Below are 24056 nucleotides of genomic sequence, written 5' to 3' on the forward strand. Positions count from 1 at the left end.
AATGGTCTGCAAGTTCACATGGGAAAAAGCAGATGTCCACAGAATGTGCTGTGATGGTGTTGTCCATTGTCAAAAATCCATTGTCCAGGATAGAGATTTACCTTCACTTGATCCCCTTCTTCTAGCAACAGAGAAACTCCATTTGAAGAGCTGATAAAACCGCCTACTTGATGTGCATGTGTAGAAATTATGTGCTGGTTATTTTTAAACAGGCCTGCAGTAACGGCTCTCTGTTTGTTTCCAGAGGCCTTGGAGAAGACCCTGAAAGCATACGCTCCCCTCACAGGTGCTGTGAAAATTCCTGTAACAGACAGTGGTTAACTAGATACATTCAAATGAGAGTGTTATAGAAAATCCCACAGATACTGTACATTCACACTATATGAACTGATTCACCTGTGTTTGGATTATAGGCGTTCCCAGTATTCAGGAAGACGTGTTTGTAAATCAGAGTGTGTAAACCATTATGAAAGGGTCCAACACTTTTTGGTCCAAAAGAGGTCAACAGAGAGGCTGAGAAAGCCACTTTAGAAGCTAAAACATAAACCTAAAAATTAATTACAAATTATCTCATTACATGTACACTTATCATTTAAGACTTTGCATTGCACAAAAAGGCTGCATTTTTTTTCTTTTTTAAACAGTAATATTGTAAAATATTATCATTTTAAAATGTTATTTATTTCTGTAATGGCAAAGCTACATTCTCAACAGCTGTTACTCCAGTCCATTTGACATGATTCTTCAGAAATCATTCTAACATTGATTTGGTGCTCAAGAAATATTCTGTATTATAATTATTATTATCACATTTGAAAACAGTTGTGCTGTTTAATATTTTTGCGAAAAACTGTTTTATAGCCTTTTCAAAGTGATTTGATTTGCAAATTATAATTCGTTACCCTGATTCTGCTTTATTAATTCATCCATTTTTATCTTTGTGCCAGTCGTTGTATCATACAAAATCTTCAGTTCTTTTGCTTGTTCTAAAATAATAATAAAAAAACTGTTTAGTGAATATGGACAGTAAATTAAAGCTGAACAAATATATAGATTCTCCTTAGCCTTTGTCACCCGTGATATCAATTTAACTTTATTTCTAAATATTTCAGTACAGCAATATGGTTTCATAAATATACAAATTATTGCAGTTTATTTTAAACTGGCATTTACAGTGTGTAGGATCCTGGCATGTTACCTTCGTTCTCTATTTTTAGTCGTTCCATTTCCTTCTCCATCTTTTTTTCCATTGTGGTTATTTTCCCTAGTTCTTCAAGGATGTTTATGTCTGGTGAAAATAAATCATCTGCTGGTATAGCCTACACATTGAGCATTAATTGCACTTTCAGTTGTTAAACTGAATCAACTGAACTCTTCTTGTTCTTTTAGAATCCTTAACAGAGCAATGCCTTGCGTAAACTGTCCAATAGACTTTTGACTACAGAAGCAATATTTAAACTATGCACTTACCAGGGCCGGAAATGAACTAAAATGCCCCATAAATTCATAACAAAGGGGCAAAAAATTAAAGAGGCTGCACGATTAAACAATATATTACGGTTTAGTTGGAATGTGAACACAATATGGACACTATAACGTTACTACAAAGATGTGTTGGATTTATATTATCACAGCTTTCTAATTTGCATTCACGTGAATGTTCTCAGTCAGGAATATTTTTTCCGATTATTCTGACAGCACATGATTGCAGTATAATTTAACTAGCGATCACATGTGTTGATTATGCTTCCTACGTCCATTTCAGCATCAGTGACGGCTCAGGCATTTAAGTGGCACCGACATGAGGCACCGAAATCTGCCTTCTTATTCGTCCAGGTACATACTGGTTATATAAGGGGTTTTGGTACCCAACGCTATGTGACATCAGTGGTTTAACTGTAATTTTCTGAAGCTAACAACTTTATTCATAACTTTATTCAAAGATTTCTTCTCTCCCGGGCCTGTCCTCTGCCATTATCTGAACCCTAAACACCTTTTGTCAAAAAAAGCCGGTATTGTACACTTTTAAGGCATCACGAGTTCACCTTTTACTGCAGAAGCCGACAAGCGCCCTTGTTTGTGAACAGAAGCGGATAAGTCCATTTTAGCGAATCAGCGCGCTGTATTCAGGTCAGGTGACAAGGCTGGCAGTCACAATAGGTGCGTTCGACTTCATGCGGCGCTGCGCAGACCGATCGGCGGCTGACTTGAAGTAGTGCATGCCGGTGTTCTGACAATTTGTGCTACCCTGTCAGATTTTGCTACCTCCCATTAAAACAGATGGTAGCATAATTCGACAGCGAAAAATGCTACCTATCAGATTTTGCTTCCAGCATGATATTAATATTGTGTGAGGCTTTATTAACGTGTACACCTACCCCAACCCTAAACATAACATTACAGTATGAAAAACACAGTGTTGGTAGCACAATCTGACAGGTAGCATTATTTGTTAAAACACCTGTTAGAAATTTTGTCCGACTTGAACTGGCGCCGACGCCACGTGACGTTCACGTGTGGCATCAAAGTAACGCGAGAGCGTTTCTATGGGATTATTTTTGTGCCAATAAGAATGAACGTAACTTTATAAAACTGAACGTAACTTTCCAAGAAACGATCAAAAATATGCCACTGCAAAAGAAGAAAAACACAATGAAAATGAAAAAATGAACTCAGTCGGACGAATTTAACATGCTCTTCAAATATGCTTCATTCTTTGTTAATGATTTTCAAAGAATCGTTTTCGCGAATCATGGATTCTGAATGCGTTGCCACAGCTTTCGCTTACGCTTTGCAAATTTGCGTTTGCTGTTTTGGCACAAACCTCTCGTGGGGGCGGGCTTAACAACGATCTACTCTGATTGGCTAATGAGCTTTTGATGGACAGTTGCTCTCTGACCTGGAAGCACGGACGGAACGTCAGTGGCGCACATATTGGAAAGTTGTTGCGGTGTGCAATACGTCGTGCTTTGTTTATATTAAGTATTAATGTTATTAGTATTTCACCTACGGTCGTCTCTTAGTTTCTAAAGATGAGCTCCCAGCAGAGACACGGAGCAGCATCATCTTCCACCTCAGCTTGTCCCTCAGGGCAGCTTGAAGTAAGTTCGTGTTGCTAAAGTAACGTTAATCAATAACATCGATAAAAGTTTTATTCATGTACAGTGTGCAACAGTTCTGATATTTTCTATAAACAAAGCACGACGTATTGCACCACTGACGTCACCGTCCGTGCTTCCAGGTCAGAGAGCAACTGTCCATCAAAAGCTCATTAGCCAATCAGAGTAGATCGTTGTTAAGCCCGCCCCCACGAGAGGTTTGTGCCAAAACAGCAAACGCAAATTTGCAAAGCGTAAGCGAAAGCTGTGGCAACGCATTCAGAATCCATGATTCGCGAAAACGATTCTTTGAAAATCATTAACAAAGAATGAAGCATATTTGAAGAGCATGTTAAATTCGTCCGACTGAGTTCATTTTTTCATTTTCATTGTGTTTTTCTTCTTTTGCAGTGGCATATTTTTGATCGTTTCTTGGAAAGTTACGTTCAGTTTTATAAAGTTACGTTCATTCTTATTGGCACAAAAATAATCCCATACGTTTCGAGAACAGCCGGCTTGCTCAGCCAGCGCAGCATTTCAGGAGCGACTGCACCAGGCTGTGATGACGTCACAGCTTCTCATGATTGGCCACATTCACCACATGACGATGATCAGGAGTGTTTCGTGCTTCAATCCATATAATTGCATAACAAATCAATTTGCTGCCATTTCGTAAATAGTTTACGATCTTTTGACTGCAGTACATTTTTCCCCTTAAATTCTTTATATTGGATTTGTGCGTAAGTTTATTATTGTACTTATTATATACACATGTATTGCAATTAAAAAGTATTGTCATTCAGTGTTTTTTGTAGAACTGGGATAGATTCCAACAATTAAGGTTTACACGACTGTTGAACATGCAATATAAAAACTTATTTGTATTTGTACTATAAACACAAAACAAGTAGCTTACTCTCCAACAGCAATTACAGCTAATTATTTATTGTTTACAGAAGCCTAACATAACACCACTAAACAAAACATAATTTGATTAAGTATAAGCTTGATTTGTAAAACAGTATTTGTTCAGTTACTTTAAAATTAAATTATATAGCTTCCAGTTCATCTGCAATAGAGTAGGCAAACGCCACGTGATCTGCTATGTTTGAGGAAGCAACGAGATCACCAACGTGTCCGACTTGACGGCTCCGTTTTCAGCTCCTCCCCGACTGCTTTCGGCTAATCTCGCCGATCGGTCTGCGCAGCGCAGCATGAGCTCGAACACACCTTTTTGCTGCATTCACGCCATATCGTAATTACCGTAATTTCGAGATGACAACATGTGACGTTCTACTCGGAGCTGTTCACGTCCTCAGAGTCGGAATTATGCTTTTTTATGGCAACACTATCAACGCCTAAAGAGAGCCTGTGTGGGTCAGGTGGTACAGCGGTCATGTGTTACAAGTCGTAGCTCTCAGAAGACTCCCAGTTGTTATTACCATAGACATAATAGACATAATAGACTCTCTATATATGTCTATGGTTATTACGAGTTCTACGAGGACGTGAACGCTTTTTACAAGTTGAAATCCCGTAATTACGGGAATTCCGATATGACGTGAACGCACCTATAGGCCATTCTCAAACGGAAGGCTCGCATCTGCAGGCGGCATACGTCATCAAGCCTGGTTTATTTCAGTTAACTGAGCATTACATTCGCGAGTCATAAGCATATTACGACAATTCACGGATACAGCTCTGACCGGAAAATTGTTCTACCTATTGGATTGTGTTTTTTTTAACGTCTACACCTACCCCAACTCTAAACTTAGCCCTTACTATAATACAAACATAGTTTTATTGTTGTACAGTGTGACAAAAATAACGTTAGATTGATGTGCGCATATCCAGTAGCTAGAGCTGTATTCCTTCTAGCTTTAACCGTGGATAACTGTTAATATTCTAAAATACGAATTTCTTTATGACATATGCGGCCTACAAATGCGACCTCCGCAGGATGCAGCCTTCAGTTTGAGAAACGGCCTTTGAAAAGACATGCTTGCTGAGAGGAGTTTCGTCAAAACCGACCAAAATTGATCAGGGAACCTTGTTAAAGCAGCACGTTACAATGGTAAGGCAAAGCTGTTCCTTGTGTTGCACAACCATACAGTCTATGATCACAACAACAAAGCTTGTCAGTTGTCTACTATACATTGTTAGCTTGTGAAATTACAAAGATTAAACGAGTGTTATTTTTTTTTTTTTTTTTTTGAAATGTGGAGTTATGTGCTTTTGCCAAAAAAAAAAAAAAAAAAAACCACTGTTGGAGTTATATAACTTTTAATATATAAAAAACATGCTTTCAATGATTAATTTTGGATGTTACCTGTATTAGTTATTATTATTATTATTATTATTATGTTATTATTATTTAAGCAAAACAACCCAAAAGCAATTTGATTGATATTACTTGGGATGTACAATAAAAACAACAACAACAACAAAAAAAAAAAAAAAAAAAAAAAAAACACATTATTTCTGAAAATAAATAAAACTGGAGTTATCTGGTTTTGCAAATAAACTCTTCAAATTATCTCACTATATTTACACTATAAAGTTAAAAAGATTGAGGTTGGTAAGTTTTATGTTTTCGAAAAGTCTCTTATGCTTGCCAAGGATGCATTTATTTCATTAAAAACAATAACAACAACAGTAAACACAATACATTTATGAAATATCATCATATAATATAAAAAAAAAACTTTATAATAAATGGTAATTTATTGGTAAAGCTGAATTTTCGACAGCTGAATACAGTTGAAAATGATTATGCTCCGTGCTAAATGAAAGCTTAAACATACATACATACATACATACATATATTTGCCATCAAAGTGTGTTTCTTCAATATGCAAAGGTGCTGATTAGTGAAACTTGTGTAGGTCTGATCACATGGGGAAAAGCAGATGTCCACTAAAGGTGCTGTGATGGTATTCATTGTCAAAAATAGAAAAAGTACGATAGAGAATTACATATATTTTATCTCCCTTTTCCAGCAAAAGAGAAACTCCATTTGAAGAGCCAATAAAACCACTCTTTTGGTGTACGTATGTGGAAATTACATGCTGGCTATTCCTAAACAGGCCTGCGGAAACACCTTTATCATCTTGACTTCCATAGGTCTTTGAGAAAACCTTGAATGCATACACTCCCTTCATGGGTGCTGTAAAGATTCCTGTATCAGACCAAAAAAAAAAAAAAAAAACTTCAGAATTATAAAAATATCACATTTACAGTATATGAAGTGATTTACTATACCTGTGTTTGAATTATAGGCATCTCCAGTATTGAGGAAGATGTGTTTGTAAATCAGGGTGCGTGGCCTGCTGTGTGGCCCATTAGAGGACGACAACGAAACTGAGAAAGCCACTTTTGAAACTAAGACATAAAATATGTAAATTAGATGACATTATTAGAAATGATTTAATTAGACTCATTTTTAAGGATTATCTTCAAAAAAGAAAATAAATGAAACTCTTTAGAAACAGTACTACCTTAGGGTTTCAAAGATTAAATGAATATATAAACATGAATGTAAATCACAAAATTCAACATTTAAATATCTAAATGTTTGTAACTAAGTTATAGCAGGCTTTTATATGGTAATGGTGTCTTAAATGAACCTGAACAATTATGAGTCTTATAATTGTTAATAAGCAAAATTGTCTCTTATGGTAGTACATATTTACTTTTATTTTGTTTTATTAGGTCATCCATTTTGATCTTTACATCATTTGTTGTCTCCACTTTCTTTGCTTGTGCTAAAATAATATTAATCTTTGATAGATAAGCACTAATTAATTTACAAAAAACATTTCTGTTGCCCAAATATGTGAGATTTGTAAATGACAAAACTGTAATCTGTTATATTACCGTCATTTTCTTTTATTAGTTCATCCATTTTGATCTTTGTGTCGTCCAGCTTCTTTGCTTGTGCTAAAATAATGAACAGCCATTGACCTTTTAGTGCATACATGGACAATGAACACTGACTAAATCACTTGAACAATGCACAGTGATCTGTTATTCTGTTAAGATGAAAGAAAAACTAGAAGCATTTTTGTGATTATTAATATGTTTAGGAAATTAATATAGCTTACTTTTAGTTTAGAATGGGTTTTGTTATTAAAATTTTTATACTTTATACAATAAAGTTCTCCGTAGGTATTTTCTTAAAAACACATTAATAAACAGTGTCACATTACCTGTATTTTCTGTTCTTAGTCGCTCCATTTCCTTTTCCATAGATTCAATCCTTGTTTCCATGATCTTTATTTTTCCCAGTTCTTCAATGATGTTTATGTTTGGTAAAAATAATTCATCTGCTTGTATAGCCCATATATTGAGCATAAAAACTGTTGGAAAAATCAACATTATCGATTGCTCAGTCACTTTTTAGCGATGTATCTGTAACAACATCAGGCAGGATACAAGCAGGCAAGCAGAGGTTTGTGGCTCAGTTGTCAAAGGTTTTATTAACCCTTGTGCATCCTTAGGGCCATTTTGGGGGGGGCTGTGTTAATGCAAACAGCATATATTTAGCCAAAATTGCATATTTTTTTTGGAATTGTGTCATAAATCTGGAATTGTGTCATAAATCTTCATGTCTTTCTGTCTTCAGAAAAGAAATTAATGTTTTTTTTTTTTGTTTTTGTTTTTTGACAGACATTTTGTCCTCTGAGGACCTCTGTGCAACTTTCTTAAAATTGACACACAAGGGTTAAATGAAAACAGCAAAACAAAACGGCAGGAAATTACTTCAGGGAAACAAGTAGACTAAATATGAACAGCTTAACCAGGAATTTGGACAGGAACATAAAACAGGAAAACAGGGAAACACACACAAAAGCTACAACTACAACAACTAATTGAACATTGCTGCATAAAAGGATCTGATTTCTTAAAAAGGAATCATTGCACATTGAGATTTATATGTGTTTAATTTATTATTATTATTATTATTATTATTATTATTATTATTATTTTGTCCAACCCTTCTTTTCCATAATGTTCTTCTATAAGTCCAGTTGGATCAAGGTCTCTTTATTGATGCTCCATGAAAGTACAATTCAAGATCAGTGACTGCAGAAAACCATAAAAGAGCTTGTTTTGATAATGGAATAATGTGACACCCAGAGTTTGCTATTTTGAGAAAACGCTTGACTGTGGCATTCTTTGGCATAGTAACACGCATGTTGATATTGTAACATTGGTAATTGGTTACAAGGTCATCATGTCAACATGTCAACTTCCTGTTTTGGAAAGCTTAATTTCCTGAACATCAGTCACTTGTTGCATGTCATTATTTGTAAATTCATAATCTTTAATCTTTTTTTTTCCCATCAGTTCTGCACATTTTCATTTAGTTTTACATGCATCACCCATTTTGCACTAATGATACTACTTAAAATTTCTTATGCCATGATATGAAGAATATATTGCATTGATTTTATTATTTAAATTTGACAGCCACTTGATATATATATATATATATATATATATTGTGTGTGTCAAATAAACTCATAAATTGATTTTTTTTAAGGGTTGTACATTCTTTATGTATAATCCTGCACACTACCAATACTTGCAAAAGTATTAAAAAATGTTATTATGTTTCAATCTTATGACCTTCATCGTGTCCTTCATCCTGATGAAGGTTATGAGAACGAAACGTTGTAAATAAAACTTTTTTGGACTTTGGTCTTTGTCTCCTGCGCACCTATCCATTGCCTTCAAGTGTGCAAGGATTGATTGTTAATTGACATTCTTTATGTATAAAACGTTGTTTGTTTTGGATGAATAGTCGTCTGCAAGTTTCACATGAGGAAAAGCAGATGTCCACTGAATGTGCTGTGATGGTGTTGTCCATTGTCAAAAATCCATTGTCCAGGATAGAGATTTACCTTCACTTTATCCCCTACTTCTAGCAACAGAGAGACTCCATTTGAAGAGCTGATAAAAAACTTGTTTGTTCTGCATATGTAGAAATTATATGCTGATCATTTTTAAACAGGCCTGCGGTAAGGCCTCTCTGTTGGTTTCCAGAGGCCTTGGAGAAGACCCTGAAAGCATATGCTCCCCTCACAGGTGCTGTAAAGATTCCTGTATTGGACAGTGGATAATTAGATACATTCAAATAAGAGTGTTATAAAAAAAAATCCCACAAATACATTAACACTATATGAATTGGTTCACCTGTGTTTGGATCATAGGCATTTCCAGTATTGAGGAAGACGTGTTTGTAAATCAGAGTGTGTAAACCATTATGAAAGGGTCCAATGTTATGTGATCCAAAAGTGGTCAACAGAGAGGCTGAGAAAGCCACTTTAGAAGCTAAAACATAAACCTATACATTAATTACAAATGATCTCATTACATGTACATTTATCATTTAAAACGTTGAGGCTGGTATGTTTTTTTTCCCCCAAAACATTTCAAAAGTGGTTTTTAAAAGAATTCTCTTTTGCTCAGCAGGGCTGCATTTATAAAAAAAAAAATCAGTAATATTGTAAAATATTATAATTTTAACTGTTTTATATTTTAATCAATTTAAAAAAATTCTGTAATGGCAAAGCTACATTTTCAACAACTGTTACTCCAGTCTTTATCTGTCACATGATTCTTCAGGAATAATTCATCATATAACTTTATTTTGAATTGATCAGTAGAGCAGTATGGTTTCATAAATATCCTGGCACTTGTGTCATGTATGTAGGATCCTGGCATGTTACCTTCATTCTCCATTTTTAGTCGTTCCATTTCCTTTTCCATAGATTGTATCCTTTTTCCATTGTGGTTATTTTCCCTAGTTCTTCAAGGATGTTTATGGCTGGCGAAAATAAATCATCTGCTGGTATAGCCCACACATTGAGCATTAACTGAATTCTTGTTCTTTTATAGTCCTTAATAGAGCAGTGTCTTGCGTAAACAGTTCAATAGACTTTGGACTACAGAAGCAATGTTTAAACTATGCACTCACCAGGGCTGGAAATTAACAAGGGCTTGTGGTGTAATTGGCATGAAAAAGAAGTAAAATGCCCCATAAATTCAGGACAAAAGTGTCCCTGCACAGTTGAAATTAAATGTGAAAATGAATGAAAAGTGTCAATTCACGGAAATACATTTAGATTCACTCACACTGCATCAGATTGCTTTTACGCACAGTTTTGTTCAACATTGAGCCTTATAACAAATCAAACGCATCTCCTTTGAACTGAAAATGCCAGAGCATTTGTACGATAATTTTGACCTCTGTTCAATATATGATCAATAATGAAAAATGTATGATAATTTGCGACCCTGGACCACAAAATCAGTCTTAAGTAGCATGGGTATATTTGTAGCAATAGCCAACAATACATTTTATGGGTCAAAATGTTCCAGTTTTCTTTTATTCCAAAAATCATTATGATATTAGATAAAGATCATGTTCTATGAAGATATTTTGTAAATTACCTACTGTAAATATATAAAAACTTAATTTTTGATTAGTAATATGCATCGCTAAGAACTTCATTTGGACAACTTTAAAGGCAGTTTTCTCAATATTTTTATTTTTTACACCTTCAGATTCCAGATTTTCAAATAGTTGTATCTCTGCCAAAATTATCCTATCCTAACAAACCATACATCGATGGAAAGCTTATTTATTCAGCTTTTAAATGATTTATAAATATCAATTTAAAAAAACTGACCCTTATGAGTGGTTTTGTGGTCCTGGGTCACATTTCAGAATTTTGTGACACTTTAAATGATGGCCATAGTAATCATAGGGCGTCTATACTCATTAATCTAACGATAGCTGTGGATTCTATGTACCGTTATGATTTTGAAGAGAAAACAAATTAAGAAAGTTTGCCCTTAAAGCTCTTGTTTATCCCCATTTAAATGCGTCATGCAAACGTGTTTTTTCAACCTCATTAAAACAAAGCCACAAAATCGGCTCGTTACAGACTCTCTAAACCTCTGAGTGTGTTAAAGGGATAGTTCACCCAAAAATAAAAAATTCTGTCATTAATTACTCACCCTCATGTTGTTCCAAACCTGTAAGACCTGTACGTTTATCTTCGGAACATGAATTAAGATGTTTTGAAGGGTATTACCACGGTGAAGGCACAGAAACGTAGTAAGGACACATTCACTTGTTGCATGTCATTATTCGTACATTCGTAATCTTTAGTATTTTTTTCCCCCATCAGTTGTAATGTTGCATTCTGCACATTTTCATTTTAATTTACATGCCTGAAGCATTTTGCACTGATACTACTTCCTTAAACTAAGCCATGATATGAAGAATATTTGACAGCCACTTGATTACATGTTCAGTTACATTAAGTAAATTGATTTTTTTAAGGATTGTACATCCTTAATGTATGACCGTCTGCAAGTTCACATGGGGAAAAGCAGATGTCCACTGAATGTGCTGTGATGGTGTTCTCCATTGTCGGAAATCCAATTACCAGGATAGAGATTTACCTTCACTTTATCCCCTTCTTCTAGCAGCAGAGAAACTCCATTTGAAGAGCTGATAAAACCGCCTGCTTGGTGTCCATATGTAGAAATTATATGCTGGTCATTTTTAAACAGGCCTGCAGTAACAGCTCTCTCTGGATTTCCAAAGGCCTTAGAGAAGACCCTGAAAGCATACGCTCCCCTCACAGGTGCTGTAAAGATTCCTGTAAAGACAGAGGTTATTTAGATGCATTCAATTAAGAGTGTTATAGAAAACCCCACAGATATTCACAGTATACGAACTGATTCACCTGTGTTTGGATCATAGGCGTTTCCAATATTAAGGAAGACGTATTTGTAAATCAGAGTGTGTAAACCATTATAAAAGGGTCCAACACTTTGTGGTCCGAAAGAAGTCAACAGAGAGGCAGAGAATGCCACTTTAGGAGCTAAAACATAAACGTAAAAATTAGATTACAAATGATCTCATTATATTTACATTATCATTCAGATGTTTGGGGTTGTAAAATTTGTTTCTGTTTTCAAAAGAAATCTCTTAAGGCTGTATTTAGTTGATTAAAAATGAAATGAATGAAATTTATTCTTGTGATAAAGCTAAATTTTCAACAGCCATTCCAGTCTTCATTCTGTTTTCTACTGTCGCTAGTCCTTCAGAAATCATTCTAATAGTGATTTATTGCTCAATAAATATTTCAGTTATTTTTTTTTCAGGATTTTGAATGATTAGACAGTTTAAAAAAACAGCAATTATATTGAATAGAAATAATTAGTGACTTTATATTGTCTTTACTGACACATTTGATAAGTTTTTTGATAAGAATTCAACATCATTAATAAATGAATCTTGACTCATTTGACTTGATGAAAAATATCTGCAAAGTTGTAACAGCCTTAATTTTAAAGTGACTTTACAAATTGTAATTTGTTACCTTGATTCTGCTTCATTAGATGCAAAATCTTCAGCTCTTTTGCTTGTTCTAAAATAACGATTAAACAAATGTTTAGTATATACATGGACAGTGAATATAAGCTGAAGAAATATGTAGATTCACCTTCTTAAGCTTTTTCAAGTAGTGATATCACAGTATGCAATTTAACAGTATTTTATAATATTTTAGTAGAGCAGTATGGTTTCATAAATATACAAATTATTGCAGTTCATTTTAAACTGGCACTGTCGTGTATGCATAGGATCCTGTCATGTTACCTTCGTTCTCTGTTTTTAGTCGTTCCATTTCGTCCTCCATAGATTTCATCTTTTTTTCCATGGTTGTTATTTTTTCTAGTTCTTCAAAGATATTTATGCTTGGAGAAAATATTTCATCTGCTGATATAGCCCACACATTGAGCATTACAACTGTTATTAGAATCAACATTATTGCGCTGTTGATTACTATACTGCATCCACTGAATTCTTGTTCTTTTATAGTCCTTAACAGAGCAGTGTTGTAAAGAGTCCAATAGACTTTGGACTAGAAGCAATGTTTAAACTATGCACTCACCAGGGCTGAAAATTAACAAGGGCTTGTGGCTTAATTGGCACGAAAAAGAAGTAAAATGCCCCATAAATTCAGGACAAAAGTGTCCCTGCACAGTTAAAATTAAATGTGAAAATGAATGAAAAGTGTCAGTTCGTGGAAATACGTTTAGATTCGCTCACACTGCATCAGATTGCTTTTATGTGCAGTTTTGTTCAACGTTGAGCCTTATAACCAATCAAACGCATCTCTTTTGAACTTATGAATGCATTGGGCAATCAGAGGCACTTAGTCACTCGGCGCTGAAAATAACAGAGCATTTGTACGATAATTTTGACCTTCAATATATGATCAATAATGAAAAAGAATCCGATATTGTATGATAATTTGCGACCCTGGACCACAAAATCGGTCTTAAGTAGCATGGGTATATTTGCAGCAATAGCCAAAAATACACTGTATGGGTCAAAATGATCCATTTTTCTTTTATTCATTATGAAATCATTATGATATTAGATAAAGATCATGTTCCATGAAGATATTTTGTAAATTACCTACTGTAAATATGTAAAAACTTTTTGATTAGTAATATGCATCGCTAAGAACTTCATTTGGACGACTTTAAAGGCAATTTTCTCAATATTTTTATTTTTCACACCTTCAGATCTCGGCCAAAAATTGTCCTATCCCAACAAACCATACATCAATGGAAAGCTTATTTATTTAGCTTTTAAATGATTTATAAATATCAATTTAAAAAAACTGACCCTGAGTGGTTTTGTGGTCCTGGGTCACATTTCAGAATTTTGTGACACTTTAAATGATGGCCGTAGTAATCATAGGGCTTCTGTGCTCATTAATCTAACGATAGCTGTGGATTCTATGTCTACCGTTATGATTGTGAGGAGAAAACAAATTAGGAGACTTTGCCCTTAAAGCTCTTGTTTTTCCCCATTTGAATGCGTCATGCAAACGTGTTTTTTTCAAAGTCAACCTCATCAAAACACAGCCACAAAATCGGCTTGTTACAGACTCTCTAAACCTCCGAGTGTGTTAAAGGGATAGTTCACGCAAAAATAAAAAATTCTGTCATTAATTACACAACCTCATGTTGTTCCAAACCTGTAAGACCTGTACGTTTATCTTCGGAACATGAATTAAGATGTTTTAATGAAATCTGAGAGCTCTCTGACCCTCCGTAGACAGGAAGGGTACTACCACAGTGAAGGCACAGAAATGTAGTAAGGACACATAGGACACATTCACTTGTTGCATGTCATTATTTGTACATTCGTAGTCTTTAATATTTTTTTTCCCCATCAGTTGTAATGTTGCATTCTGCACATTTTCATTTTAATTTACATGCCTGAAGCATTTTGCACTGCCTTAAACTAAGCCATGATATGAAGAATATTTGACAGCCACTTGATTACATGTTCAGTTACATTAAATAAATCGATTTTTTTTAAGAATTGTACATCCTTAATGTATGACCGTCTGCAAGTTCACATGGGGAAAAGCAGATGTCCACTGAATGTGCTGTGATGGTGTTCTCCATTGTCGAAAATCCATTGTCCAGGATAGAGATTTACCTTCACTTTATCCCCTTCTCCTAGCAGCAGAGAAACTCCATTTGAAGAGCTGATAAAACCGCCTGATTGGTGTCCATGTGTAGAAATTATATGCTGGTCATTTTTAAACAGGCCTGCAGTAACAGCTCTCTCTGGATTTCCAAAGGCCTTAGAGAAGACCCTAAAAGCATATGCTCCCCTCACAGGTGCTGTAAAGATTCCTGTAAAGACAGAGGTTATTTAGATGCATTCAGTTGAGAGTGTTATAGAAAACCCCACAGATATTCACAGTATATGAACTGATTCACCTGTGTTTGGATCATAGGCGTTTCCAATATTAAGGAAGACGTATTTGTAAATCAGAGTGTGTAAACCATTATGAAAGGGTCCAACACTTTTTGGTCCAAAAGAGGTCAACAGAGAGACAGAGAATGCCACTTTAGGAGCTAAAACATAAACGTAAAAATTAGATTACAAATGATCTCATTATATTTACATTATCATTCAGGTGTTTGGGGTTGTAAAATTTGTTTATTTTCAAAAGAAATCTCTTAAGGCTGTATTTATTTGATTAAAAATGAAATAAATGAAATTTATTCTTGTGATGGTAAAGCTAAATTTTCAACAGCCATTACTCCAGTCTTCATTCTGTTTTCTTCTGTCGCTAGTCCTTCAGAAATCATTCTAATAGTGATTTATTGCTCAATAAATATTTAAGTTAATTTTTTTTTTCAGGACTTTGAATGATTAGACAGTTTAAAAAAACAGCAATTATATGGAATAGAAATAATTAGGGACTTTATATTGTCTTTACTGACACATTTGATAAGTTTGATGCATACATGCTAAAGTACTCATTAGAAATACTTAGATATAGAAAAAATAAATCACAGAATTCAACATCATTAATAAATAAATCTTGACTCATTTGACTTGATGACAAATATCTGCAAAGTTGTAACCACCTTAATTTTAAAGTGACTTTACAAATTGTAATTTGTTACCTTGATTCTGCTTCATTAGTTCATCCATTTTGATCTTTGTGTCATTTGTTGTTTCATGCAAAATCTTCAGTTCTTTTGCTTGTTCTAAAATAATAATTATACAAATATTTAGTATATACATGAACATAAGCTGAAGAAATATGTAGATTCATCTTCTTAAGGTTTTTCAAGTAGTGATATCACAGTATGCAGTTTAACAGTATTTTATAATATTTTAGTAGAGCAGTATGGTTTCATAAATATACAAATTATTGCAGTTCATTTTAAACTGGCACTGTCGTGTATGCATAGAATCCTGTCATGTTACCTTTGTTCTCTGTTTTTAGCCGTTCCATTTCATCCTCCATAGATTTCATCTTTTTTTCCATGGTTGTTATTTTTCCTAGTTCTTCAAAGATATTTATGCTTGGAGAAAATATTTCTTCTGCTGGTATAGCCCACACGTTGAGCAGTACAACTGTTATAAGAATCAACATTATTGCTCTGTCGGATACTAGTACTGTACTGAATCAACTGAATTTGTGTTTTTTTAGTCATAAAGACAGAACAACATATTGCGTAATTATTTAAACTGCCCAGTAGACTTTGGACTATAGAAGCAATGCTTTTTTTAATGCATGAAAAGAAGGATTTCAAAGTATTGTGCCTTTTTCCATTATTTTACCTGTTTTTTCTTTTCTTCATGTTATGCTATAGTTTCTGTTGAACAAGGCTTTCACTCTATTTCTAATCAAAGTCTTTTTTATTCAAGTTGTATTCAGATCAGTGACTCCAGAGCACAATCTAGGGCCTCGTAGCATTGTTAAAAACTTGATTTGATAGAAACCAAAAATATGTATTTGTACAGTGTAAAAAAGTTCTTATCAACAGTCTAAAATTTGAAGTAAATTTTATTTACAGTAGTAAAATACCTTTTATTTGCCTCATAGGTGATGTAAACATTCCTGTATGACTTTAATAACAAATGAAAATGAACTAATTTCTGATTCCTCTATGTGCACTGTGGAAATATTACAAACTGAAGGGAAATAATGTGCATTGGACATCTTGTATGATTACAGTCTTGATATGCTACACAGAGATGCTGCTGAGTAAACTTTGTGTTGAAATGGAAAAGCAGATGTCCACTAAAGGTGCTGTGATGGTAATCAAAAGGCCAAAAATCAAAATGAGATCAAGATAGAGATCCAGCAGCAGAGAAACTCAATCTGAAGAGCTTATAAAACCACTTGCTTAATGTGCATATGCTGCAATTTCATGCTGGCTGTTCTTAAACAGACCTTTATGACTTCCATAGGTCTTTGAGAAAACCCTGTATACATACACTCCCTGGGTGCTGTGAAGATTCCTGTATCAGACATAAATGGCTAAATGTGCCCTTTAACTTTAAAGGATTATAAAAAAGTTGCAATTACAGTATATAATTTACTGTACCTGTGTTTGCATTATATAGGCGTCTCCAGTATTGAGGAAGATGTGTTTGTAAGTCAGGTGTGTAAACTATTATGTGGTCCGGATGACAGAGATACTGAAAAAGCCACTTTTAAAACTAAAAATATTTTGATACATGTACATTAGATTACAAATTATCTCATTGGTCTCATTTGTAAGGTTTACCTTATACAGTACCTTCATTTTGTTTTATTAGATCATCTGTTTTGATCTTTACGTCAGTTGTTATACCATGCAGGATCCCCAGCTTCTTTGCTTGTGCTAAGATATTCATTGACGATGAATTCATTTACTCAAAATCAATTAAGTAAGATCAATTGCAGGTCTAATAATATATATATATTTCAATGACGTCTCACTGACAAAACTGTAATTTCTAAAATATATCTTCATTTTGTTTAATAAGTTCATTTATTTTGATCTTTCTCTCTTTCATTGTCACATTCAGGTCCTCCAGTTTTTTTAGCTTGTGCTAAAATAATGAACAATCATTAACTTTACAATGCATAAAAAACAACCAACTACCAATTTTAAACTTCAAACATTACGTGTATTTTCTGTTGAATTACCGTTCTCTTAGTCATAAAAACCACAACTTGTGTAATTATGTAAACTGAACAATAGACTTTGGACTGCAAAAACTACATTTTGAAGCAATATTTGTACGCCTCCCCTGAAACGTTAGGTTAATGTGGGCTCCAAAACTGATTATTGTCTTTCTAAGGTAAATCACTTACAAGCTGTTTTACTGACAGTATTAATGCTTGGAAATGTATAGGGAATGTATTACTTTCAATAAACTACTGAGAACCCATATACTTATAGCTATATATTGAAGGATCGGACGATCCTCAAATGCAAACTGTGTGTGTTTTGCCTCAGAGCAACCATACATTTGTGTTGTGTTTTGCTTTCTTCATTTATTCTTTATTCATTTATAATCATTAATCATTTAATCATTTTATTATTTCATTTAATCATTTATAATAATCATTATAGTCATTTATATATTCATTTTATTGATTCATTAATTGATTAATCATTTATATTATATTATAGTTGTTTGTTTTTAATATATTTTCCACTGTTGATTAGTCTTATGACTGTGTAGCTTCAAGGGCTGTTTGTCTTCATGAATAAGAGATACAAGGGAATGTTTATGGAAACTCAAGGTTTATGGGATGCTGTTGTGAACCGGTTTGGTATAACAATACTTGTTGAATTTGTGTTCTCCAGACGAAGTCTTAGCATTGAGACATACACAACTAAGACTATTCAATAAACTCTGCTCCTTTTACCATCATACTTTGTCTCCTGCTTCTGCTCTTCACTTTCATTGGCTTTTTCCTCAGTCAACTTCTTGGCTGGCAGAAGACTGTTAATAGTGTTTTGGGTATTCTGGGTACCAGACAAGACCTCCTGTTTTAACAGGGTTTGGGGATTAGACTACTCTGCTGACGAGTTGTTCTGACACTGGACAAACTGATATTTTCTGACGGGATCTGGCGTCCGGGGCTGGATCTTATTTGTCTAGGCATGGAGACAGCGATCTAACAATATGATGCCCTATAACACCATGTGTGCAAGTTTTCTTTGTATTTATGTTGGTATAATGTGTCAGCAGTGACGGTGAGTCCTTTAAATTGGTTTTTTTTTTTTTTTTTTAAAAACGGCCTTCCGAGACGACATAATATGACGTCATAAGGAGCCTTTAAAGCGATCTGGAAGGAAGCGTTCTAAATGACAAAACTGTAATTCTAAATGAGGAAATTCTCCTCGCGGGATTACTGACACGTTTCTCTGTTGTAACTCCGTAGTACTTTACCTGATGACCGGTGTTGTGGCGACCCTTAGTGGTATGCAAAAGCATACTATGTAGTCGGTATAGTTGCCCCCCCTCCCAGGCTGTGGTAGGTGTAGGTGTGCAGGCCTGTAGGGTCGTAAATGACCGGTATGGTAGTGTGTTGTATGTGGTGGGAGGTGTGACACGATGATCCAGGTGGTTATTCTCTCTAACTAAATGAGCTTTAATGGTTTACAGCAAATCCAACCCAACCCCGTCCTTCATTAGTATAATGGTTGTTTATCACCGTTAACACCTGCTATAAACCATATTTATGAGTAGATAGAAATCAAATACATTTTCAAAGTAATGAGGAAAATAAATTACCAAAGATTTCAAAATATATTAAATTATATTCAAATGAAATGCAATAAACTCAGAGCTGAAATTGACTAATTATTGTGTTTTTCTCCTGATATAAACACTTCAAACTCGTGATTCATAGTGGCATAGCAAGTCCACCCCAGGCCCATATGCAAAAACATTTGTAGGGCTCCAGCACTTCTTATTGTTGTCTTTTCTGATGTAAATCACATTACATACTTTTTGACAGTATAAATGCTTGGAAATGATATTTAACATTTTCAAGTCTTTTCATTATTTGAGGCGTGCCAGCCACCCATTCAATAATCACAATAAGCATTTTGTTACTTTTAATATAACACAAATCGTAGCCTTTCAATTTTGTCAATTGTATCATGAAATACAAACAATAAATGTGTTTTTCCACTCTTTAATGTGACATGAGATCACTGTATTCACCTGAGTTCAAGCAGCATGTGAATCAGTCATCTTTGTCTCTGTGTTACTAGTTACATCATGAAATAAACATGAATAAATATCAGAAGACATGTTAAAAAAAATCAGAACAACTTAATAAAATTAATTTCTCATGAAATCAATCAATCAGTGTTTAAAAATCGTAAATAAAACAGCTTATAAATAGCCTAACAGTTGTAATGTAACCTTAGAAATGCCAACAATATAACTTTTTTGAGAATCATAGGACCGAATGAAGTCTGTTTTATTTTTTCCCAAATTTATTTTTTCTGTTTTAATTTTTTTCTGGATTCCATTTTTTAAAAATCATTTACTTTTTATGTTGTGTTTTAATGGTTAATTTAAAAATATTAACTTCATTAATGCACTATAACAGAACTTTAGTCTCGTAATTTTCACTTTATTTTAAAAACGCAAACACACTCTTGGCACAGCAGCCCAAAATTCAAAAAGACAAAGTTAGTTAAGAAAAAAAAACCTCACTACTCACATTTTAGTTGTAATCAATTTGATTTAATAATAAAAAAAAAAAAAAAAGCATTTGCACTTAGTTTAAAAAAAATGACGGAGTTCTACGGTAGCAATATAACAAAAGCACACAAGAAACTGAGTCCTGCACAACATGCAGACTATTTATTTATTTTATTTATGCCACAAATTAATAATACGTTCCCTTGTTTTAAATAAAAGGTCCCCCTCAGTGGGCCCCCAGTCAGCCTGGGCCCATACACATGAATACCCTGCATACCCAGATGCTACGCCTCTTGTAAAATGCTTTTTATGGGTTACATGTGGCACACTGACACACATATGTTTCAAATCTATGTAACATTGTTAGAAATGTACAACAATGCTTAAATTTAATATATAAACCAAGATTATTTTAGTATATAGTATACATTCTTCTCAATACTGAAAAGAATAAAATAAAAAATAAACTTTGATCTTAGTGCTGCGTTCGACACTATAGATCATGACACTAATAGATCGACTACAAAATTATGCAGGTATCCAAGGGCGGGCATTAAGATGGTTTAGATCCTACCTGTCTGATCGCTACCACTTTGTTTATTTAAATGGGGAGTCATCTCAGTTATCACCAGTAAAGTATGGAGTGCCACAAGGATCTGTTCTAGGTCCTCTACTATTTTCAATATACATGCTGCCCCTTGGTAATATTATTAGAAAACACCGGATTAGTTTCCATTGTTATGCTGATGATACTCAGCTATATATCTCAACAAGGCCAAGAAATATTGCCAAGCTGCGAAACATGCATTCATGACCTCTAGACTGGACTATAGTAATGCACTACTAGGTGGTTGTCCTGCATCTTCAATAAACTAGCTACAGATAGTCCAAAATGCAGCTGCTAGAGTCCTTACCAGGTCAAGAAAATATGATCATATTACCCCAATTTTAAAGTTTCTACACTGGCTACCTATTAGGTTCCGCATCAGCTATAAAATAGTACTTCTTACCTATAAGGCACTTAACGGTTTAGCTCCTGCGTACCTAACTAGTCTTCTATCACGCTACAATCCATCACGCTCCCTAAGGTCGCAAAACTCTGGACTGTTGGTAGTACCTAGGATAGCAAAGTCCACTAAAGGAGGTAGAGCTTTTTCGTATTTGGTTCCCAAACTCTGGAACAGCCTTCCTGATAACGTTCGGGGTTCAGACACACTCTCTCTGTTTAAATCTAGATTAAAGACACATCTTTTTAGCCAAGCATTCAAATAGTGCATCTCATAAACTTTTCCTGCAGTTATATCTGATCTAATGTTCATTATTAATCTTTTAGCTCTGGTTTAACAAATCTTTCTTTTCTTAGTTTGAACAGCAGCTACGCTAATTATGTTCCTATTTGTTCTCTGTTTTTGCCATGGGATTGACATCCCGTGGTAACTAGGAATTCACAAGCTCCAGTCTGGATCCAGAACACTTAAGATGAGATGATGCCAACCCCTCAGAGGACTTCAGATGATACCAACCCTGAAACAACATACAGCACTACCAAATTCTGTTACTAATTTATAGTGTTCTTGGTCTGTTTGATTACGTCATTAATTGATCTTTACCACACATCTCTGCCATATGTACATCAAGCTACTATACATATATTGTAAAAACGTCTATTTGGTGTAAAGTTGCTTTGCAACAATATGTATCGTGAAAAGCGATATACAGATAAATTTGAATTGAATTGAATTTGAATAAAATCATATATACAGACAGAAAAAAAACAATCTGTACAGTCTTGATATACAAAGCAATGCAATTTTTTTGTATGTTTTGATCACATGGGGAAAAGCAGATGTCCACTAAAGGTGCTGTGATGGTGTTCATTGTCAAAAATCCAGTATCCAGGATAGAGATTTACATATACTTTATCTCCCTTTTCCAGCAACAGAGACACTCCATTTGAAGAGCCGATAAAACCACTGTCTTGCCGTGCATATGTTGAAATTTCATGCTGGCCGTTCTTAAACAGGCCTGCGACAACTGCTTTGTCCCGACTTCCATAGGCCTTGGAGAAGATCCTGAATACATACACTCCTTTCATGGGTGCTGTAAAAATTCCTGTATCAAACAAAAAGAAAAAACAATTACATAAATCATTCAAGATTTAAAATGTTCAAAGCATATGAAGTGATCTACTGTACCTGTGTTTACATCATAGGCGTCTCCAGTATTAAGGAAGATGTGTTTGTAAACCAGCGTGTGTAAACTACCGTGTGGTCCATTAGAGGATGACAGTGAAACTGAGAAAGCCACTTTTGAAACTAAGACATAAAATATGCACATTAGATGATGTCATTAGAAATGATTTGATTACACTCATTTTAGAATAACCTTCATTAAAGAAAGTAAATAACTGAAATTCTTTATAAGCAGTACAGTTTCAAGTATTTATATAAAGATGAATATACATCACAAAATTCAACATTTTATACATTAAAAAGCTGCTTAATAAACAGAACTGCATGCGTCTTGCGGAAGAACATTGTAGCCAAAGCTACTTTTCTCTGTCTATGACGAATCACGCAGGTACTGGGCTAAGTACTCCGCAGCGGTTCCTACCAATGCCAGTCTAAAATAGTCCAAATATAAAACTTATTATAGATGTAGCCTATCGTAGTGATTCAGGATAAGCCAAAAACAAGGTTTGGAAAACAGATTAATGATTTACTCGCTTATTATATACACGGAACACGGAAGTAAGCCTATAGGGGAACTGTTTGCACCACAAACCAATGTGCTCATAATTAAGATAATACATTAAAATAATGTGATAAGACACACTAATTTGAAATATCGGGCAACAAAACGAGCTGTTTTGTACAGCTAAAAACTAAATAAGACCAGAAGCCAGATCCCTCAAATTTACAAATGGCCGCACCCACTCTTACGGGAAAAGTAAGGTGGATAATAATTAATAAACAACATTGTATTACCTTCATTTTGTTTTATTAGTTCATCCATTTTGATCTTTACATCAGTTGTTGTACCACGCATCGTCTCCAGTTCCTTTGCTTGTGCTAAAATAATAATCTTTGATAGATTAATTCATTTACAAAAAACATTTAAGGTGTTCTGATGTTTTGACAAAAGGAATCAGTTATATTACCTTCATTTTCTTTTATTAGTTCATCCATTTTGATCTTTGTTTCCTCCAGCTTCTTTGCTTGTGCTAAAATAATGAATAAGCATTAACTTTTCAGAGCATACATGGACAATGATTTACTTTCCAAAAAATTACAATGTTTCAGATTCTATAGTTGCTATTGCACTGGAAAGCATTTTTATGGCAGGACTTATTAATCGATGTCTAGGAAAGCAATATAGCTTACTTTTAGATTAGAAAAATGTTGTATACTTTATTGGGTTTTTATACTTTATTAAAGTTCTCCATATATGTATGTTCTTTAAAAAAACATTTGTAAACAGTGTCACATTACCTCTGTTTTCTGTTCTCAGTTGCTCCATTTGCTTCTCCATGGATTCCATCCTTGTTTCCATGATCTTTATTTTCCCCAGTTCTTCAAGAATGTTTATGTTTGGTGAAAATAAGTCATCTGCTGGTATAGCCCACACGTTGAGCATTATAATTGCTATAAGAATCAACATTATTTACTGTTCTGTCTGTTACTAGTGCTGTATCAACTGAGTAACACTCTCTTTGTTTTAAAGACCAGAAGTTGCGTAATTGTTTAAACAGACCAACAGACTCTGGACTGCAAAAACTACATTTTGAAGCAATAACCAGTCTAAGCCACATGGAACTGACAGCTGGTGCACCACTGTGATAATATTGGATTATGTTTCCCCAAATAAATAGAAAAAGGTAACTT

At 34.3% G+C, this 24056-nt stretch overlaps 2 protein-coding genes across 11 annotated transcripts; both read right to left on the bottom strand.

Annotated features, from left to right (window-relative positions):
• Positions 1-12: 12 nt before the first annotated feature.
• Positions 13-16173, bottom strand: LOC127181207 (cerebellin-2). Of its 7 annotated transcripts, none has more exons than XM_051135797.1 (4): positions 15934-16173; positions 903-986; positions 397-534; positions 13-301 (listed from the first exon to the last, which is right to left on the bottom strand). In XM_051135797.1, exons 1-4 carry the CDS (start codon positions 16100-16102, stop codon positions 15-17), a joined length of 678 nt encoding a protein of 225 aa, XP_050991754.1. In that variant the 5' UTR covers positions 16103-16173; the 3' UTR covers positions 13-14. The 7 variants fall into 7 exon arrangements, with proteins under 7 accessions (XP_050991754.1, XP_050991763.1, XP_050991804.1 ...); XM_051135806.1 differs by lacking the exon at positions 15934-16173 and adding an exon at positions 12781-13219; XM_051135847.1 differs by lacking the exons at positions 13-301; positions 397-534; positions 903-986 and adding exons at positions 8960-9203; positions 14931-15068; positions 15627-15710 and having other exon boundaries at positions 15934-16165.
• cbln10 (cerebellin 10) lies at positions 5631-24018 on the bottom strand. Of its 4 annotated transcripts, none has more exons than XM_051135771.1 (5): positions 23664-23971; positions 23333-23395; positions 6975-7037; positions 6360-6479; positions 5698-6276 (listed from the first exon to the last, which is right to left on the bottom strand). In XM_051135771.1, exons 1-5 carry the CDS (start codon positions 23830-23832, stop codon positions 5990-5992), a joined length of 702 nt encoding a protein of 233 aa, XP_050991728.1. In that variant the 5' UTR covers positions 23833-23971; the 3' UTR covers positions 5698-5989. The 4 variants fall into 4 exon arrangements, with proteins under 4 accessions (XP_050991735.1, XP_050991728.1, XP_050991710.1 ...); XM_051135753.1 differs by lacking the exon at positions 6975-7037 and adding an exon at positions 23160-23243 and having other exon boundaries at positions 5713-6276; XM_051135762.1 differs by lacking the exons at positions 5698-6276; positions 6360-6479; positions 6975-7037 and adding exons at positions 20308-22284; positions 22368-22487; positions 23160-23243 and having other exon boundaries at positions 23664-24018.
• Positions 24019-24056: the final 38 nt, after the last annotated feature.

The sequence above is a fragment of the Labeo rohita genome, chromosome 2, assembly GCF_022985175.1.
Source record: "Labeo rohita strain BAU-BD-2019 chromosome 2, IGBB_LRoh.1.0, whole genome shotgun sequence".
NCBI classification, from domain to species: Eukaryota; Metazoa; Chordata; class Actinopteri; order Cypriniformes; family Cyprinidae; genus Labeo; species Labeo rohita.

Excerpts from the sequence above, each read along its gene's own strand:
- LOC127181207 (XM_051135797.1), bottom strand. The coding sequence starts at position 16,102 with ATGTTGATTCTTATAACAGTTGTACTGCTCAACGTGTGGGCTATACCA. Across the intron at positions 987-15,933 it reads GCTAAAAACAGAGAACAAAG|AACAAGCAAAAGAACTGAAG; the intron begins GTAACATGACAG and ends TTATTATTTTAG. Across the intron at positions 535-902 it reads ATTAATAAAGCAGAATCAGG|CTTCTAAAGTGGCTTTCTCA; the intron begins GTAACGAATTAT and ends TTTATGTTTTAG.
- cbln10 (XM_051135753.1), bottom strand. The coding sequence starts at position 23,832 with ATGTTGATTCTTATAGCAATTATAATGCTCAACGTGTGGGCTATACCA. Across the intron at positions 23,244-23,332 it reads ACTAATAAAAGAAAATGAAG|CACAAGCAAAGGAACTGGAG; the intron begins GTAATATAACTG and ends TTATTATTTTAG. Across the intron at positions 6,277-6,359 it reads TGCCTATAATTCAAACACAG|GAATCTTTACAGCACCCATG; the intron begins GTATAGTAAATC and ends GGTCTGATACAG.